This window comes from Leuciscus leuciscus (genome assembly GCF_965113295.1).
Source record: "Leuciscus leuciscus genome assembly, chromosome: 4".
NCBI lineage: Eukaryota > Metazoa > Chordata > Actinopteri > Cypriniformes > Leuciscidae > Leuciscus > Leuciscus leuciscus.
The window spans coordinates 49,377,067-49,397,724 of record NC_138728.1 but is presented as its reverse complement, the minus strand read 5'-3'; the positions used below and the strand labels follow the sequence as shown (position 1 = coordinate 49,397,724).

Below are 20,658 nucleotides of genomic sequence, written 5' to 3'. Positions count from 1 at the left end.
GACACTGACTGAGCCACAATGCAAGGACAAAAGATATATTTAGAAGAAGACTTATATTGACCATTTAAGATTTTGCTTACATCTATCTTGTAAATATGTTTTGCTATTTTATTAAAAAGGTTACAATTACAACAATAATTACAATTTCAACAATATTTCAAGTGTACTCTTTCTTTGTAAAAAAAAAAGATTATAGGCCTACATTTTATCTATGTATTCATTAGTTTGAATATAGTCAACATTGGAACAGCTAACATCTTAGTTGATGACTTTATTTTTGACAAAAATAGATATAGAAATTGCTAAACAAAAGCTTATTTGACGTGGCAGTATATTCTACAGTAAAAACTGTACCCAAATCTAGTCAACAAGATGTTGTCTTTCATATTTCGCCTGACTGTAACGTTGTTTTCATGAAATATTAGGGCATATTGTTAATTTGCAGTTTAATACGTTGCTTATACAAATAGCCTACATTTTATTTCAACATATTTCAGTCGAATTTTCCTTTCCTCAGTATAGCAATACAGTTTGCTAAAACATCATCATTCATTCACACACGCAATTTAAATTTAACTTCTGGCAAAGATGAAGTTGACGATAGGCTATTGACTCGCGATCTTCGCAGTAGGCTAGTGAACGCACCGGAGAAATGCACATTTATTAGGCTACATAGTTTTTTGTTTTGGATGGTTTTGTTTAGAACCAGCTTTCTGTAAATATATTTCACATTTTTTAGACATGTGAGGCGAGTAGGCTACGGTCTGGTTAATGATGATCTCCAGTTCAAGCACCTTATGTTGTGATTGCTATAGCCTATATTTACTTTAAATCCAGGAAATTTGTTAATGAAAAAAATATTAAAATTAAGATACAATTGATACAAAACGAAATTCGTTTTAAAGAAAGGATTTGTAGTTTCTGTTTTGAGGTCTCTGTGAAAGTTTGAAAGTCTTTTAGTGGCTTTCAGAGCGCTCGCGTCCATAATGGAGAACTGTCACGTAATATTGTTTTTTCCTCATAAATGCGAACACGAAAAATAAAAGACAAAAGACTTTTAAGTAAAACTTACTCCGAAATTGTGTCCTCGGCGGAATTCGCTCTTCAAAATGCTGCCGTTTGTAGTCTGAGTTACAATCTTCCTCTGAGGAAACAACTTCCTCGCTGTCCAGAATCATCTGAAGGGCGTCTTTACTGGAGAAGCGTGCCATACTCAAAACGCGATGAACTATCAGTAAGTCTGATGAAGAAACTGTGTTTTTATGGCATTGATCGGGGGGGCGTATGCGATGCATACTAGATCACCTAAACTATTTACCATTTGAATAGCGCCGGGGGCGGGGCGGCCTCAACTCATTATAGAGTTAATGAGGCAGAAGGAAAAACGGTACCTCTCCTTGCTTTCAAACGGATTACATGAGTTGAAAACATTAGTTTTTTATATAAATTACTTTATTTAAAAGAAGAGATTTCAAGCTTCATAAAGACATATCTCACGTGTCTGTGTGAGAAGTATTCGGCGAGTTATTGTATATTTTCGGACGCGTTTCAGAATGGACTACACTGACAGAGAGAAGGCAGAACTCGCTTCGTGTTTATTTTTCTTTATTTGGCGAAAAGCTCAACACTTTGTTTTTATTATGAGTATACACAAAAATAATACACATTTAACAGAATCGATTGATGTACGAAACTCCTATGAAAAATCAAAGTCAACAGAGTATTTATGAGTTTATTTTACACTGATAAAAAAAAAGCGAGCTGGTATCGCCGGCGATACCGTAGACCTCAGGGGGTTAAGGTGACCACCCGTGTGGTGTGATTAGAATTGGTGTGTACTAACAAAGCACTTTATGGTTGATGCAGTGTAACCTCGGTTGCTGTCTTTGGTGTGCTGAACCCTTTTGGAGCCTTGTGCTCATGGTGAATTAAACGTGGATCCCTGTCAACATTGAGCACTGTGGTCCGGCCCAACATTATTTAGTGTAGTTTTTCGTATAGTTATATATTTGTCTGCGAGAATTCATGTAAGTGCTTCTGATGTATTACTGTCATTAATGGTTGTTTTCATGTAAAGCAAGTATTTTAACCACTTTGATTGAAGATCACAAATAAATAATGTCTATATTGCTTTTGTTACATCAGCCTTCAATTGTTTCATTCACTTGAATATTATTAGCGTGGGGTACATCTTTATTTTGGAGTACTAGTTGGGTCTCCCATCCCAGTCCAATAAATGGGAGTGGCGTAGTTAGACTATATTTGGGGTATACTATTTGGGGTTTTTACTCCCAAAGGCCACAGAAACATGACGTTTTTTTGAGTCGGGATGAAGTATGACATGTCTGCCATCTAGTGGAGGGGAGGTCGAACAAAATTTGACACCCTATTTGACAAAATCGGCCGTTTTGGTCGTGTGACACCTCATGATTGTGTGGTTTGAAGGGATGTTTGTCTCCATGAGTTAGAGATGAGAGAATGTCTCCATTTCAAGGTTTGTTAGCATCACAGGACGATGTTGTGAAGCAGTAGTTTTCCATAATTTTTTTCTTGATAATAGCAGCAACTAATTTGCATTTAAAGAGACAAAAACAGCACATTTTTGCATTTGCATTTATGGGATGAGATAAGCTAGATTTAAAAACTACATCGAGACAAACTTTGAAGTTGGCCTGAGAAAGCCTGACCAGAAGATATTTTAAATGCTTAACCCTCTGGGGTCTAAGGTGTTTTTGGGGTCCTTGAGATTTTCTGACATGCCCTTACATTTGTGCTTTTTTCAGTTGCTTATAAACATATTAATGGCAACGGTATAATTACACTCTATTTAGCACAAACAGGGCTACCATAATATGTGAGCAACATGTATGTACATGTTTGTATTTTTGAGAAAATAATGTTTATGCATGGTTATTGAAAAAACAAAAAATTGAAATTTCTGAAATAAGGCCACAAAACACATACTAAATATGTGTCAAGACTTCTGAATAATGCATTTTGTCGCCTAGAGTTTTTTCTTCAAACTGATGTGAAAATCATCCAGCCTAATCGTTCACATAAAACAATACATTGATTTAAATTTTGTAAGACACTTTTTGTTTGGTAAGGCAATATGCAGGTGGTCGTGATTCACACCTGAGGAGACAATGCCCCCGCATAATGAGGCTGCATACTTAATGAGCCTTTCATTCAGGTGTGTGACTGAGCCACAAGAAAGAATGCAAGGACAATATATATATATATATAATTGGTTCACAGTTGTTGTTGTTTTTTCCACAAATTGTGCTTGCAAATTGTATAATATCCAAGGTAAACATTTCTAGTAATTGTGCAGTTAATTGTTCTCGTACTGTATTTTCAGATTTGGAATATATTCTCTACCCAAATGTGTCACTAATAAAGCATAATAAAATTATTTAAAGAGAAGGCTTATATTGACCTTTTAAAATTTTGTTTACATCTATCCTTTTTTCTATTTTTTTAAAAAGTTTATACAATTACAACAACAATTAAAATTGTAACAATATTTCCAGTGTAATCTTTCTTTGTAAAAACTAAAGTATACATTTTATCATACGTAATTCAATTCATATTTCACAGGTTTGTATGGGATCGCCTCAGATCATTTGCGTTTGAATAGTGCGCGCTCTCCGTGGGCGGAGTCACATTGTCAAGTCCTACTCTTGTTCAATTTCCAAAGGACACAAGGACAACTCAATTTTCCAACTCAATAATTTTTATTTTGGCTTTGTCAGTTGATTGGTCTGTTCAATGAATTAGGTTGTAAACCTTTAAAGACAGAGAACAAAAGTTACCATTTTAACTAAACATTTCAGTTAAACATTTTTAATGAATTTTTAATGAGTTTAAACGTTTAAGTAAACATTTTAAATGCATTTTATGATTAATTACCCACTTAAGCCTTTTACATTGAATAACACCATTTCAAACACCATGAAAGTAAATAAAATATTTCACCAACCATTGGCGTCTTTGGACCGCACCTACGAGTGAGTGAACTTGGAGTGTCTTCTCTGTGAAGTTTGTTCCTCTAAATGACTGAGGACCTCCATGTCTTCACAGGTGCTCCAAATCAGTGATGATTGATCAGGTGACTAGCAGCCAGTTTGCTGCTGGTGCATTCTGGGAAGTGTAGTTCTCTGAGACTCATTTCTGAGATTCAGCTCAACACCTCCCACTTGAGCTCCTGTTTTTTTCAAAACCAGAGAGGTCACACAAGCCCTTCACACCTTTGCTTGTTCTTCAGTGGGAAGTAGAATGACAAGGCGTCTGACATCTCTATGAAGAATTGTGGCTGGGATTTTGGTTTGAAGTCTCTTGGTTCTTTCTCCGTTAGCTCTTGTAGGCCCTTCTTTGCCGTTTGCCTTTGTGATGTGAACAGGATAGCTGGGAAATGTCTTCACAAGCACATCTCTTACGATGCCTTTGCTGTCAGCATTGACACCAACCACTCTAGCCAGCTTGTACTGTCCTCTCAGGGCGTTTTGATCAGCCAACCAGACCACATCTCCAACAGCAACATTTCGCTCTTTAGTGTGCCATTTGTTTCTTATGAACAGATTAGGTCCAGCCAATTGGCTCCACTTCTTCCAGAAATTGCTTACCTCTGCTTGAATATGTTTAAGTCTTTTATAAGGGTAGCCATCAAACTGGAAATCTCCAGGGTCTCCCTTTGGATTGGCACGTCCTAAAAGCAGAGAATTTGGGGTGATGTACTCTACACAGTCTTCTCTGCTTTGAGTTCTTGCATCGATGGGTCTCTCATTTGCAAGATTGGCTGCCATGAAGAGAAAAGTTTGGAATTCTCCCCATGTGAAAACACCATCTCCACCAAGGTTGCTCAACGCCCGCTTCACTACTTTGACAGCTGCCTCTGCTGCACCATTCCTATGGGGAGAGTCTGCAGGGTGAATCTTCCACGACCATTCTGTGCCATGCTTGGCAGCTGTGTCTTCAATATCAGACTTGTTTAGTCGGTTAAGGAATTTGTGAAGCTTCTCTAGTGCAGGTTTGGCTCCCACAAAATTAGTGCCAGGGTCTGACCAGAGTTTCCTAGGATGTCCTCTCAGTGAAGTGAACCTTTGATAGGCTAGCAGGAATCCTTCAGATGACATGTCACTCACCACTTCAGTGTGTATGGCTCTGGAAGCCATGCAGCAGAAGACTATTCCCCATACTCTGAGTCTAGTTCTCTTCTTGACCTCATCTTTCACTTCATAAGGGCCGAACAGGTCCATAGTGGTGAATTCAAAAGGTGCAGCCGGGCCTGTTCGCTCTAGAGGCAGGTCAGCCATGATTTGTTGACACCGTTTTTCCTTGTTTTTCCTGCAGACCACACAGCTGTCAACCATTTTCTTGGCAAGTCTACGGCCTTTTATTACCCAGGCTTTCTTCCTCATCCGGAGAAGGGTTCCTGCCACTCCCTCATGGTTTGCTTTGTGGGATTCCTGTGCCAGCAGTGTAGACACCCATGCTTCAAATGGTAAAACTGGCACTGCGGTCTTCTCTTCGTTGAAAGTCTGAATTCTGCCTCCACAAACTAGCAATCCAGAGTTCACATCTTTGTATACTGCCAATCTGCTTAGAGTTGTGTCTGAAAAAACTGTACCTTTTTGAGCTGCAAGGAAGATGTCTTTGAGTGCATCTTCTCGTTCTTTGACAGTTAGCACAGCTTGCTTGGGTGATCTTATCTCCCACTTGGACTGTTTAGGGACCCAGCACTTCCTCTTCAGCCACTGCTTGGCAGCTAGACAAACCCAGGCAACAACTCTCACCAGTTTGGACAGGCTACTGGATCTTCTTACTTCCACAAGATCTTTAACCCAGCCAGTGGGCTTCCTTTTTAGAAGAGGAGTTGGATTTTCCACAGGTATTCCCTCTTGAGTTTCACTCTTTGGACTTTCCTGAGTGCCTCGTTGGTCTTCTTTCTGCTGACTCCTTCTTGCTTGAGCTCTTGTTAATGCACCTGAGAATGCCTTCCTCTGGAGCTTGTTTACACTCTCCCTGGCATGAGCTGCTACCTCTCCAGCTGATCTTATAGGCCACTTTTCCACTGGCCACTTCAGGAACTCTGGTCCATTTTGCCATGTGGAGTTCTCCTTCAAATCTTCAGGAGCACCCCCTCTTGTTATAATGTCAGCTATGTTTAGATCTCCACGGATCCACCACCAGTCTTGCACTAGTCCAGCCTTCTGGATTTCACCCACTCTATTTGCAAAGAAGGTTTTGTACCCATAGCTGACTCTCTGAATGGCTCCCAAGACCGTTTGACTGTCGAGTAGATGGAACCATCTCTCAATCTTCATTCGAGCATGCTTTTCCACATACTTCCTAATCCTGGCTGCGAAAACAGCTCCACAGATCTCAGCTTTTACAGCTTCACCCTTCTGATCCAGGGGTGTCAGCTTGGCTTTTGATTCAACAAATCGAACTTCAGTGCCTTGACTTGTCTCCCATCTTAAGTACATCACAGCTCCATAGGATTTGTCACTTCCATCAGAGAATGTGATGCCCCAAGGTTTCCCTTCCCAGCCAGCTGGTGTGAGGCTCCTGTGGAATTTCACCTGTCCAAGCTGCACATATTCTTCAAAAAGCTGTATAGCTTCTTCTCTGAGGCTTTCTGAGAGAGGTTGGTCCCAGGTTTCTTGGGTTAGTTTCCCACCTCCTCCCTCTTGGAATGCCTTTCTTACAATAATTGCTCCTTTTTGTTTGGCAGGTGTAATTAAGCCAATTGGGTCGTACAGTCCAGCCACTTGGCTTAAGATAGCTCTCCTAGTTAGTGGCTTAGGTGTCTCAGTTCTCACCTCCTCCTTGAGAAGATCTTTCCCAACTCTCATCTTCTTTTTCCTTTTGGAAAAGTTAACTGAGATTAACATGTAGAGCTTGTCTTCAACCATTTGGTAGCCAATACCCAAGGCTTTGTTGTCTTCGTCCCTCATTTGATTTGGAAGAATTAAGGTTTTACCTTGTGTCTCTGTTAGATCCTCCGTCTCCATTCCTTGCCTCCCACTTTGCCCTGACCGGACCCATGGTTTGAGGAAGAAACCTCCAGCTTTCAAGATCTCTTCAACATTTGCTGTGATTTTGTCAAGTTTATTTAGGTCATTTTGGGAGGTTAAGAGGTCATCCACATAACTGTCCTCTTCAATGACTCTGCGCTCATCCTCCAAGTGAACAAAGTTGGGCAGGCGTGCTGTTTCCCTCATAGCCAACTGAGCAATGCAACCAGCAGGTCTGTCCCCAATGTTGACTCTGGTAATTGCATATTCACTTATCTCTTCATCTGGGCTGTCCCTCCAGAGGAACCTGTGAAGATGCATCTCACGCTCCTCCAGCCATACGGAGTTGTACATCTTTTTGATGTCTCCTAGAGATGCATACGTCCCTTCTCTGAACCTCAGCAGGACAGCTCTGATAGGGTTGAGAACATCTGGTCCCTTCAGAAGAAGATCATTCATACTCACGCCTTTGTATTTCTGGCTACTATTCCATACAATATGGATTGGTGTTGTCACCGAATGAGGATTTGGCGCCACCAGGTGGCTTACGTACCACACTGGTCCGATCCACTCGTCCATGATTTTGTTGGTGAGTTTTATGGCTGCGCCTCGTTCGACCATCTCATGGATCTGGGTAGCATATGTGATTTTCCAATCTGGCTCTCTGCTTAGTTGCTTTTCCATCCTTAACCCTCTGGGGACCAAAAACGCGCCCGCGCGTTTTGCTCGTTTTTTTTTTTAGCAATGAAAAATAAACACAAAATGCTCTGTTAATTTTGATCTTTCATTTTCGTGTAATACATCAATCGATCCTGTTCAGTTTCTATTTTTTTTCTGTATACTCACAATACAAATAAAGTGTTTTGCTTTTTGACAAATAAAGAAAAACTAACATGATGCTATTTCTGCCTTCTCTCTGTCAGTAAACTCCCATTTGAAACGCGTTCGAAAATTATCTATAACTCCGCGAAAATTCAGTCAAACAGGCAAACAGACCCACGGGCATAAAGCTTGAGATCGCAGCTTTTAAATGAAGTAATTTATATAAAAAACAAATATTATCAGCTTCTGTAATCTGTATAAAAAGAGAGCGACTCCAGTCGAGCTCATTACGAGCCATTCAAAAGTAATTTGACCACGCCCCGGAGAGCGCGTGCTATTCAAACGCAAATTCTGAGAACCATTTCAGTCTGTGAAACGCCCCCACATCAGCTGTAAACAAAGAGGCATAATATAGCCTACCTTATGGAGAAAATTTTCCGTGCTGATATGAGGAGCAGATCCCGCTGAGGAGTGAGGTAGGCTAAGTTATCCTTTCTCAAGTGTTAATGTGGAATAACGTTATGGAATAACGTTGTAGGCTTATGTAAACAAAAAGATGAATCGCGTTTCTATAATATGAATATGAACATATTTGTAAAGAGTGTTTAGCCTAAATATGAATCGCGCGTCTGTGTGTGAAAGAATAAACTGCTTTTACAGTTACAGTTACTGCGTTACAGTCAGGCGAAGTATGAAAGACAACATTTTGTTGACTAGATTTGGGTACAGTTTTTACTGTAGAATATACTGTCACATCAAATAAGCTTTTCTGCTCATATATATAAAATACTATTTTGTCAAAAATAAAGTCATAGACTAAGATGTTCCAATGTTGGCTATATTCAAACTAATGAATACATATGATAAAATGTAGGCCTATAATCTTTTTTTTTTTTTTTTTACAAAGAAAGAGTACTTTTTTGCAGAAATATTGCTGAAATTGTAATTATTGTTGTAATTGTAACCTTTTTAATAAAATAGCAAAACATATTTACAAGATAGATGTAAGCAAAATCTTAAATGGTCAATATAAGTCTTCTTCAAAATATATATTTTGTCCTTGCATTGTGGCTCAGTCAGTGTCACACCTGAATGAATGGCTAATTATGCAGAGTCATTATGCAGAGTGGGTGGGACTAAGGTGTAAACTACTCCTCCCCCTCGCATATTGGCTTTCCAAGCAAAACCTGTTTTACACCATTTAAATCAATGTATTTTTTTTTGTGAACGATAAAGCAAGACTATTTTCACATAATTTTGAAGCTAGAACTGAAAGGGACAACATCCATTAGTCAAAAGTCTTGTGGGCACATATTTTGTATGAGTTTTGTGGTCTTATTTCAGCAACTTTCATTTTTATTTTTTTAAATAACCACGCATAAACATTATTCTCTTAAAAATACAAACATCTACATACATGTTGCTCGCATATTATGGTAGGCCTGTTTGTGCTATATAGAGTGAATTTACACCTTTGCCATTAACATGTTTATAAATAACTGAAAAAAGCACAAATGTCAGAGCATGTCAGAACATCTCAAGGGCCCCAAAAACAGCTTGGTCCCCAGAGGGTTAAGAAACAAGCCTGGACTGCACCTTTGTTGTTTGGGAGAGAGGCTGGATCTACCATCCAAGGATACATTGCATCCCAATGTGGAGCTGGTGTGTGAGCATCCCCCTTCTTGTAGGTGAGGCCTCCTTTAATAATCTCCAGTTCCCTCTCCTCTGCCAGGGTCATTTCTTTTCCTCCTGGAGGACAGTTTCCACATCGGCAACCTCCACATCTTGGCTCACATGCAGCTCCGATGCTGTCCCAGTGCCACCACTCAAGGAACTCACGGTTACTGGCAGCTGTAAAATTGGTCTGAGCCACATCCTCCTGCTGTAGCTGAGCTGTGACAGTTTTTGGACTTGTGATTTCTTGATATTTGACAGCTGCTGTTCTCATGGAGCGAGCGAAGTGTGTTTTGGACTCATATGCTGCAACCTCCACTTCTTCAAATAAGTCGGGATGTGCTCCACCCACCGTCTTCCCCAATGGACCCTCCCACAAGACGAGGTCTCCGATGATTTTTACCCTCTGGGGAGCGAGTCTTCCCTCTCGGTGGCTAATGAGAAGTTCAACCTCTTCTGGCCTTTCCAATTCTTTAAGTTTGACTTCTGGAAAGAATTTTCTCAACTTCTCAGGTTCAATTACTTGATGCACTCTGGCGATTTCATCCAAGCCGTAGCAGACCATTTCATGAGCTCTCTCTGTTCCTTTAGGTGTCTTGACTCTGACTTTGAGGAGATACCTTTGTGTTTTCACTTCCATGGCCATACCACCAACCCCATGCACAACTAAAGTTATCTTCTCATGTCTTAACCTCAGTCTTTCAGCAGCCTTATGGGTAATATAATTTGTATCTGAAGCAAAGTCAATTAAAGTCCCAATCTTCTGCCCTGCGTTTGCAGTGACTTGCATTAACATCATGATGACAGGAAGTTCAGAGAGCCCATTCCTCTGCAGTAGCTCAGACTGGCCTGAAGCATCGAGTGTCACTGCGGTTTTGCTGGTGTTGGTGAAAGCCTTTCTGCATCTATCTGCCATTTCTGGGGAAAGTTCAGACAAGATCTCCTCTTGTTCCTCCGTTAGTTTGATTTCACCTTTGCCGTCTTTTCCACGCTTTCTCTCTTCCCCTCTTTTGACTTCTCCTTTTGGGCAGAGGAAAAAATGGTGGTCTGGGGCACCACCTTCCCTTTTACAGTCTTTATTTCTGCATAGGAAAGTGTCTCTGCAGTATCCATCTTCATCATGGCATCCGAGACATTTTCTGCATGCTCCCAGCTTTCTCAAAACAGCTTTTTTTTCAGGTAGCTTAAGTCTTTTGAACTTTCTACAGAAGAAGATTTTGTTGTTGTGCCCACTATCACCACAGACACCACATACCTCATCAAGCTCTTCTTTCTTTGTGTTTTTTGTTGAGGCAATCTTTCGATCATACTTCTTGTCTGAACGATCTGATTTCTCCACCTTCTCCACAGTTCTGAGCTGTTCGAGTCTCTCCAGTATTTCTTCTTGACTTTTCAGGAACTTCAAGAGCATGACAAAGTGGTTGTCTGATGTGACATTGTTTCTGGGTTCAACCATGAACATCACCCAGTCTCTTTTAATAAAGTCAGGCAACTTGCTTTCAATGGTCTTAATTACCAGTGGGTTCTTTATGGCTCCAGAGTTTCCTAACTCTGTAAGATCTGCTAGGGCTTTCTCTACTGACTGTATGAGGTCAATGACCTTTCTTGGCTGGTTCCCTTTCACATGTGGCATCTTCTCCAGCTCCTCAAGGATTTCCACTATGATGGTTGACTTGTTGCCATATCTGTTTTCCAGGACTCTGAACATGTTACTGGCAGTGGTGTAGGTTGAAAGTCTGAGGTCTTTTGATATTTTGTCATCCACACTCCCCAAGAGTTGAATTTTCTTCACTTCAATTGATCCGGATGGCTCTCCCTGCTTTTGCAGGCTTTCCCAGTCTTTCCTCCATCTGTGATATTCTCTCTTGCTTCCATTGAAGATAGGTAGAGAGGTTGGCTTGATTCTCACTATTGGAGTGGATGTTGCCGGTAGGGGTAGTAGTTTCACTCCTGTGCCTTGCTCGTTGATTGTCCGTGCAGTGGCAAATTCGGCTTTCCTTAACTCAAGCCTGTAGTAGGATGCTCTTACGTCCTTGACTCTTCCATCTAATTCGTCCTTTAATTCTACAGGGATCCATCTCTCCCATGTTGACATTGCTGAGCTGGCCTCTTTTATTCTTTTTTCCAAGAGAGCGAGGTGCACTTCATAGCCCTCTAAATTGGCACTTTCCACAGGTACATCAGCCGCTTTATCATTAGCTTTTTCTGCTTCCAGGATTGCCACAAGAAGTTCACTCCTTCCATACCTCGACCACAGGTTTGTTTGGACAATGTCCCTTATCTCCTCCAACTTTGCTTCACCTTCATTTACAGATCTATCAATGTCAGCCTCTTGCTGTTCATCAAGACCTGCTTCCTCATCTTCAGTCTTAATGTCAGCCTCAAGTCCAATCCTGTAGTCATCATTGGCATCGAGCATCTTTCTGAAACACACTGAAAGCTTAGTGAATTCTTCCCTTAACTCCACTTGAAGCATGCTGCTTGCTCCTCTTGAAATTAAGTTGGCTTGTCTGGTGAAGCTGCTTTTTGCAGTGGTCCTCTCCTTTTTGAGCTGCTGGACCGACTTCCCCAGGACCTCTTCCGCCATCTTGACTTCCTCTGCGTCAACAGCTTATTTCTGGATCTGAAGCCGTTTATCCTCAGGGCCAGGCCGCTCCGCGTGGTTTACAACTGTCAAGTCCTACTCTTGTTCAATTTCCAAAGGACACAAGGACAACTCAATTTTCCAACTCAATAATTTTTATTTTGGCTTTGTCAGTTGATTGGTCTGTTCAATGAATTAGGTTGTAAACCTTTAAAGACAGAGAACAAAAGTTACCATTTTAACTAAACATTTCAGTTAAACATTTTTAATGAATTTTTAATGAGTTTAAACGTTTAAGTAAACATTTTAAATGCATTTTATGATTAATTACCCACTTAAGCCTTTTACATTGAATAACACCATTTCAAACACCATGAAAGTAAATAAAACATTTCACCAACCATTGGCGTCTTTGGACCGCACCTACGAGTGAGTGAACTTGGAGTGTCTTCTCTGTGAAGTTTGTTCCTCTAAATGACTGAGGACCTCCATGTCTTCACAGGTGCTCCAAATCAGTGATGATTGATCAGGTGACTAGCAGCCAGTTTGCTGCTGGTGCATTCTGGGAAGTGTAGTTCTCTGAGACTCATTTCTGAGATTCAGCTCAACACAAATTAAAACTTAATGAGCTAAGATGAGAACGACTGACATCTCTCTCTTTTCATACATATTACATAAACTGTGAATATTTGTTTTTATAAAAATTACTTAATTTAGAAGAAGAGAATTCAAGCTTCATGCCTGTGTGTCTGTATGCCTGTTTGACTGAGTATTCGCTGAGATACAGTTCATTTTCGGACGCGTTTCAGAATGGACTACACTGACAGAGAGAAAGCAGAACTTGCATCATGTTTATTTTTCTTTATTTGGCAAAAAGCACAACACTTTGTTTTTATTGTGAGTATACACAAAAATAATACACACTTAACAGGATCGATTGATGTATGAAACGTGTATGGAATATCAAAGTCAACAGAGTATTTAGAGTCTCTATTGCACTGATAAGGAAAAACGTGAGCTGGTATCGCCGGCGATACCGCCGACCCCAGGGGGTTAAAGTTTTGAAGGCAATACAGTCTATCAGAAAAACAGACAAGATAGATAGATAGATTGATTTTAGGGTGTTGCTATGCGGTTGCTTGAGTACTTGGGGTGGTTGCTAGTGTGTTGCTAGGTTGTTGCTATGCGGTTTCTTAGGATGGTTGCTAGGGTACTCAGGGTGGATCCTAAGGGGTTGGCTATTTGGTTGCTAGGGCATTTTTGGTGGTTGCTCTGCGGTTTCTAGGAGACTTGGGATGGTTGTTAGGGTAATCTGGGTGGGAATTAGGGTGTAGCTATTTTGTTGCTATGGTATTCTGGATGGTTGCTAGGGTACTCATTGCTAGCATGTATCAGATAGATGTCATGCATAGAGGAGAGCATTATAGGACCCCTTTAACAGATGAGTTTGGATGAGAGTGCTGATCCGATCACAGCGTAATTTCATAATCCATATATCATTTGAGCACTTGTTACATTTGAGCACATTTAGTCAACATGTTAAGAGTGAAACTACTTCAGATCTTTTTCTTTTTATCCTGCAGCTGTGAATCTGTGAAGGACGATGGCGTCTGTTAAAGTTGAAGATCTGCTTGAGAAATCACTGAGTGATCTGGACAAAGCTAAATGGAAGAAGTTTAAGTGGCACTTAGAGAAAGATCATGAGTGTATAAAAAAGAAAGACATGGAGAATGCAGATATCTTAGACACAGTGGATACGATGGTAGCATGTTTTGGACCAGAAGAAACTGTGAAGATCACAGTGAAGATCCTGAAGAAGATGAACCAGAACAATCTGGCTGAGCAGCTGGAGAACAAACACAAGACAGGTAACATTTAATTCACAGTGACTGTGACTGTTTACCATTGTAATGGTTTGACTTGAACTTTGCTCTTTGCTCTTGCTGATGTGTTTGTGTGACCTATGTTTCCCAGTGAGTGATCCTCTCTCTCACACACACACAGGTCAGGCTGAAGGCAATATGAAGACATCTGCAGCTGTTGGAGCTCATTCAGAAGAGATCAGGGGTAAATAATCCCTGTCTGTACATGGAAACAAGAGAAAATATAACAGAAGCCAACAATTACAGGGCCAAGAAGAACAGCAGCAGATCTTATACCAGTACATTTATTAGAACAGACTGTCTAGTCATTTTTACGAATGGTTAAATGGTTTAAAAGAGTCTTAAACCCTGAATTCAAACTTCTACAAGCAACTTCTACATACGCAGGGTCATTGCAATAACCCCAACCTAAGCCTAATACAGTGTCATGTCTTGTTTGGTGTGCTAGATGTCAATGGTTTGATCAAAAATTGTGTCATAATTTTGGTCAGTGTGGCCTTAAAGGAATAGTTTACTTAAAAATGATAATTATGCCATTTACTCACCCTCAAGTGGTTTCAAACCTGTATGAATTTCTTTCTTCTGCTGAACACAAAGGAAGATATTTTGAAGAATTTCGGTAACCAAACAGTTGATGGGCCCCATTGACTTCCACAGTAGGAAAAAAAATACATTCATACAGGTTTGAAACAATTTGAGGGTGAGAACAATTCCTTTAAGTTGGTCTGAGTCCAATAGTGACAATCCGATAAAACCAATTCCAATTGCATTCAAGTTTTAATCAAGGCATTTCTATGTTGTCAACTTCAGCATAATCAGTGTAAGATGTGCATGTGAACACTATTGCAGTAAGAGTGTGATTCATTTGAATATAGTAGAAGCAGGAATTTATGAAAAACACAATCACTTAGTCTTTGCTGTCTTTTCCCCTCTTTCTTAAAGGCTCAACTGCAGACGATAGAGAAGTGACTCTTCATGAATACACAAAGACCAGCTGTAGACTGAAGGACAAATTAAAACGGGACTATGAGCAGATATTGGTTGGTAATTCAGAGACGGGTCATCGGGAATACCTGAACGATATTTACACTGATTTATATGTGGTGGAGAATGAGACTGGAGGAAGAGTGAACGACCATGAAGTGATACAGATCGAATCAAATCACAACCGATTGACTGCCAAGGAGAAGCCAATCGTGTGTAAGGACATGTTTAAAGTCCAGTGTGACACAGATCGACGAAACAGAAAAGTGCTGACAATGGGGATCGCAGGAGTGGGAAAAACTGTCTCTGTCAATAAATTAATCTTTGACTGGGCTAAAGGAACAGAAAATCAGGATATAGTCTTCATATTTCCACTTCCATTCCGTAGATTGAATTTGATTAAAGGAGAGTGCAGTCTCATGGGACTGCTCAACAAATACTTCTTTAGTAGTCCTGAAGAATTGCCCTCTCTTCCTCAAGGTGATGGTAAAGTTATGTTCATCTTTGATGGGCTGGATGAATGTCGCTTTCCTTTGAACTTTAAAGAAGATGACACATTTACAAATGTAAATGAAAAAACAACAGTGAGTAAGATAATAATAAACCTTATCAAGACACATCTGGTTCCCTCTGCTCTCATCTGGATCACATCCAGACCAGCAGCAGCCAGTCTGATACCCCGTGACTACATTGATCAAGTGACAGAGGTGCGAGGATTTAACGATGAACAGAAAGAGCAATACTTCAAAAATAACAGCAGTCCTGAGGTTGCTGGAAACCTCATCAGTCACATCAAGAAATCCAGGAGTCTGTACATCATGTGCCACATCCCCGTCTTCTGCTGGATCTCTCTCATTGTTCTCCAGCCTCTACTGGCTCAAGAGAGCAATGCCAAAACTCCCACAACTCTCACAGGGATGTACACAAGCTTCTTAATTTCTCAGAAGCAACAGATGGAAAAAAAATACTGCGATGACTCTGAACCTAAAGCCAATGCAGTGTCTTTTGATCAGATTATTCTGAAGCTTGGGAAACTGGCCTTTCAACAGCTGGAGAAAGGAAACCTGATTTTCTACAAAGAAGATCTTGAGGAATGTGGACTAGATGTCAGAAAAGGGTCGTTGTACTCTGGGTTATGCACTCGAATGTTTCAGGAGGAAAAGGTAGCAGCAAGAAACGTTTACAGCTTCATACATCTCAGCGTACAGGAATTCCTTGCTGCTCTTTATGTGTTTATGATGGGCAAAGACAAGAAAACAAACTCATTTCTTCAATCCTGGAGAGAACAACTGGCATGGAAACTGTCCAAAAAGCCACTGTTTCAGCTTCATAAGGCTGCAGTCGACAAGGCTTTACAGAGTGAGAACGGACACCTGGACCTTTTCCTCCGGTTCCTCTTGGGTCTCTCACTGGAGTCCAATCAGAGTGACCTGAAGGGACTACTGCCAAAACTGAAACTGAAAACACAGAATGTTAAAGACATTGTTGACTATATAAAACAGACAATAGAGACAGATAAATCAGTGGAAAGAACCATCAATCTCTTCCACTGTCTGAGTGAACTGAAGGATGACTTTGTGGAGGAAATCCAGAAGACTCTGAGCTCAGGAAAACTCTCAGCACAGAATCTGTCCTCTGCTCAATGGTCTGGTCTGGTGTTTGTGCTCCAGATGTCAGAAGAGGCTCAAGAGATGTTTGAACTGCAGAAATACAGAAGATCTGATGAAGCACTGATGAGACTGCTGCCGGTGATCAGAAACACCAGAAGAGCACTGTAAGAGTCTCCTTTACAATCATTTATAAACACTGTCTTTTGTAATTGTTTTCATTTTAAATGGGTGACTTGCTGGCCTAGACTGTTCAGATTTTTTTTTTTAATAAAAGTAATGTGTGAAAATAAATGCTGGTTTAATGTTTTATGAAGAGATAATTGTTTTAGCTTGGCTTAATTCACTACAGTTAAAGTTTTTTTCAAGCTCCAGATTACAAACACTAATAAGCATTACTACTGCTTTTTGTTTTGTTCTCTACACAGGCTACACAGCTGTAATCTCACAGCTCAGTCCTGTGAAAGTTTATCATCAGCTCTACAATCCTCAAACTCCTTTCTGAGAGAGGTGGACCTGAGTAACAATGACCTGCAGGTTTCTGGAGTGAAGCTTCTTTCTGATGGACTGAAGAGTCCAAACTGTCAGCTGGAGATACTGAGGTGAATGGTTTTAAAATAATGAACTATGCTATAATCAGAGGCTGACTTAACCAGTAAGCAAGGTAAGCGGCCACTTAGCACCCGCAATAGACAAAACATTTGCAGGAATGTGATATTTTTCCATATTTATACAGACATATGACCCACATGGACTGCATAAGTTTAAGAAAAACATTGTTTAGGGTGAAGGGAAGGGAATGGACTGTATGAAGATTGAATTTGCAACAGTTACTAAAACTGTAAAATGCTTCTGTTTCATGCATGATTTGCTTCCGACAGCATTGAACAAGCTAGCAGCGCCATCTAGTGGCTGTGCACAGGACACAGTTAGCATCTCATGCTGGGTACACACCAAAATATTTTTTACAACTTATAAGATTTTCAAAATGTGATAGACCACAAACATGAGGACAAAAAATCCTAGATTTAACCGTTTTGCTCCTATAGTGTGTGGTGTGCCATGATGTGACAAAGACAGCACACCACACACGAACAGATCTCATCTCGACTGTGAACACAGGAAATCTCGCAAAATCTCGCAAGACTTCAGAATAATGCAGGAAGAAATTGCGATGATAGTGTTTGGAATGATTTTCACCGAAAATTCACGGGGAAAAAAAGAAACGTTTTTTTATTTTATCAATAAATTTATTATTTTTCACATGAACAATTCACAGATTCAATTCAGTATACAAGTGAACAATCTTTTCTAAACACCCTCCCACCCCTGTCCCACCCCCAAATAGACAGAACACTCAAATGGACAGTATTACAAGGCACACAGCTGGTATGTAAGAGAGAAGTTTTCATAAGTTAAAGTAGAGAAGGGAAGTACATTATCACATCAGCATTTTCAATCAATGTGACACCTAAATTATTAATATATTCGATAAATCTGCCCCATATCTTTTCGAACATCAATGATTTTTTAATTTTTTATATTAAACATTATCTTTTCAACAGGCACATAGGACGAAAGTTCTCTAAGCCACACAACATGACTGGGTGGTTCTTCTGATTTCCATTGTGTAGCTATACATTTCTTTGCTGCTATAAGAGCCATCTTAACAAAACGTAAATTCTTCCTTTGATCAAGTTGGAGGGCCGATTCATCCCCCAGTAACATAAATCTCGGGTCATATGGAAGCTTAACCTTAATAATCTTGTCGATATATTGTATTATATTTCTCCAATAGTCCAAAACATATGCAATAATGTACCAACCTCTGTTTTACATCTAGGACAACATTCTGAATATGACTCACTTATCTTGTGTAATCTTTCAGGTGTATAATATACCCTATGTATAATATTAAACTGTATTAATCTATGTCTACTGTTATATGAAAATGTTAAAGCAATTTTACATACAAATTCCCAGGTATCTTGTTCAAAAGTACATTCTAGATCTTTTTCCCATTTAAGTTTAGAAGATGATACATCTTCCCCATATAAGTCACTGAAGTTGGTATACAAATAAGACACAAAACCTTTGGACCCTTTTTTCTCTCTTATAATATTGTCTAATACGAGTGAGGAAAGGGGCCTCAAATGACCTCCTTGTAATGTAGTTATATAATGTCTCACCTGAAAATATAAAAAAAAAAAATGTTTTACAGGAAGAGAGAACTTTGCTCTCAGTTTTTCAAATGTCATAAGTGTGTGCTCCTCATATAGATCTCCAAACACGTGAATGCCCTTTTTGTACCAATACTTTGTTACCCCATCTCTTAGTGCCTCAGGAAGAGCTCGGTTGCAATGAAATGGAGTATTATTGTAAACTGGTAATAGCCATTTACATTTTTTCTTTATCTCAAACCCCAATTTACAAGTGTGTCTAATAAATGGGTTATTGACCTCCTTCTAAACACAAGTCAGGGGGCATGAATAAAGCCTTGTCTAGAGGTATTTCTCCTGCATGATATTTTTCAATTTGCATCCATGCAGGCGGAGATGAGCTATTCATCTGCCAAAACCATACCGCTCTCATTTGTGCTGCCCAGAAATAAAGCAAAAAATCTGGGAGTTGTAATCCACCTTTTTGTAACCTCATATGTAATGTCTTAAGTTTAACCCTCAGAGTTTTATTATTGGTGATGTTGGTGATTATCCCAAATAAATTTTCTAATCGAGCTATTAAGAGTATTGTTACGTCCTGTGACGTAGTCTTGTGTTTATATTGTGTTGGTGATTGTAAAAAACTTTAGTGGAATAGAAACCGGAAGAGTTTGAAATAAATATAAAAATTTAGGAAGAACGTTCATTTTTATGCAGTTTATTCTGCCAATTAACGATAATGGTAGTGAGTTCCGTCTTTCCTTTTTAAGTAATGGGGAGTAATTCAAAGAGTAAGCTTCTTCCATCTTTGAAGGAATATCTAATGATCCTAAGTAAACTATCTTATCTGGAATCTATGAAAAAGGGATGTTATTTAAGGGCATTTTCTCCGCAGCCAAATTCAGTGGCATCATAACACTTTTATTTAAATAAATTTTATATCCAGATATTTTTCTAAAGTTTTCTAATAATTGAGATAAGGTAGGTAGTGATGATTCAGGGTTAGTAAGATATAATATTACATCATCCGCATACAATTATATTTTGTGTACATAGCCTCCTATCTCTAGCCCAGAGATTGATTCGTGTGCACGTATGGCAATGGCCAGGGGCTCCACCACCAGTGCAAAAAGTAGTGGAGACAGAGGACATCCCTGTCTAGTTCCCCTTGACAAATTAAAGTGCAAAGATAAATCGGAGTTAGTACGGACAGCTGCCGAAGGACATCTATACAACATACGAATCATATCAATAAATGTAGGACCGAAATTCATTTTTTGCAAGATGGCTATTAAATAAGGCCATTCTACTCGGTCGAAAGCTTTCTCTGCGGCCAAAGAAAGAGCAATCATTGCAGAGTCTATTTGTTTCACCAAATAAATAATATTCATAACCTTCGTATGTTATCAAAGGAGGATCTATTTTTAATAAATCAAGTTTGATCCATGTGAATTAAACTAGGCAAAACCTGTTCTAAACGTAGCACGATCATTTTAGTGAGAATTTTTAATCCAAATTGAGCAGCGAGATTGGTCGGTATATGAGGTAGGTAGATTCGGGTCTTTGCCAGGTTTCAGCAAAACTGTAATTAAAGCCTGATTTAAAGTCTCTGGTAATTCTTTTTTTATGAATTGCCTCCGTATACATTGAAAGCATCGGATCGGCTAATTTCGGAAAAAAAGTTTTATAAAAATTAGGGTTGTTCCGATTCCGATATACTAGTATCAGAAATGCCGCCGATACCAATAAAAATTCTGGCATCGGTATCGGCGAGTACATCTACCCATGTACCGATCCGATACCATTTTATTAAACAATACCTAGTTATGCACGCTAGCTTTGCTTAACGCTGCAAATCGGAGATCAATTCTTCTTCGCTGCTCTAAACAGTGGTTGCTTGTGGCAACACAGGAAGTTGTGCTGTTG

The 20,658-nt window shown here is 39.7% G+C and overlaps 2 protein-coding genes across 2 annotated transcripts in view; one reads left to right on the top strand and one right to left on the bottom strand.

Annotated features, from left to right (window-relative positions):
- The window catches only part of LOC309496975 (protein NLRC3-like), a 170,318-nt gene that overhangs the window by 66,243 nt on the left and 83,417 nt on the right, over positions 1–20,658 (top strand). The window contains exons 3-6 of the mRNA XM_082167179.1: positions 13,683–13,967; positions 14,074–14,166; positions 14,925–16,740; positions 17,002–17,175. Of these exons, the coding sequence (XP_082023305.1) occupies positions 13,703–13,967; positions 14,074–14,166; positions 14,925–16,740; positions 17,002–17,175 (2,348 nt within the window). The 5' untranslated portion in view covers positions 13,683–13,702. The remainder of the gene's footprint in view (positions 1–13,682; positions 13,968–14,073; positions 14,167–14,924; positions 16,741–17,001; positions 17,176–20,658) is intronic.
- On the bottom strand, positions 3,672–5,722 carry LOC309497024 (uncharacterized protein). Its single transcript, XM_082167278.1, has 2 exons — positions 3,983–5,722; positions 3,672–3,789 (listed from the first exon to the last, which is right to left on the bottom strand). The coding sequence occupies exon 1, from the start codon at positions 5,418–5,420 to the stop codon at positions 4,245–4,247; it is 1,176 nt and encodes a 391-aa protein (XP_082023404.1). The 5' UTR covers positions 5,421–5,722; the 3' UTR covers positions 3,672–3,789; positions 3,983–4,244.

Coding starts and splice junctions, on each gene's coding strand:
- LOC309497024 (XM_082167278.1), bottom strand. CDS start 5,420: ATGAGGAAGAAAGCCTGGGTAATAAAAGGCCGTAGACTTGCCAAGAAA.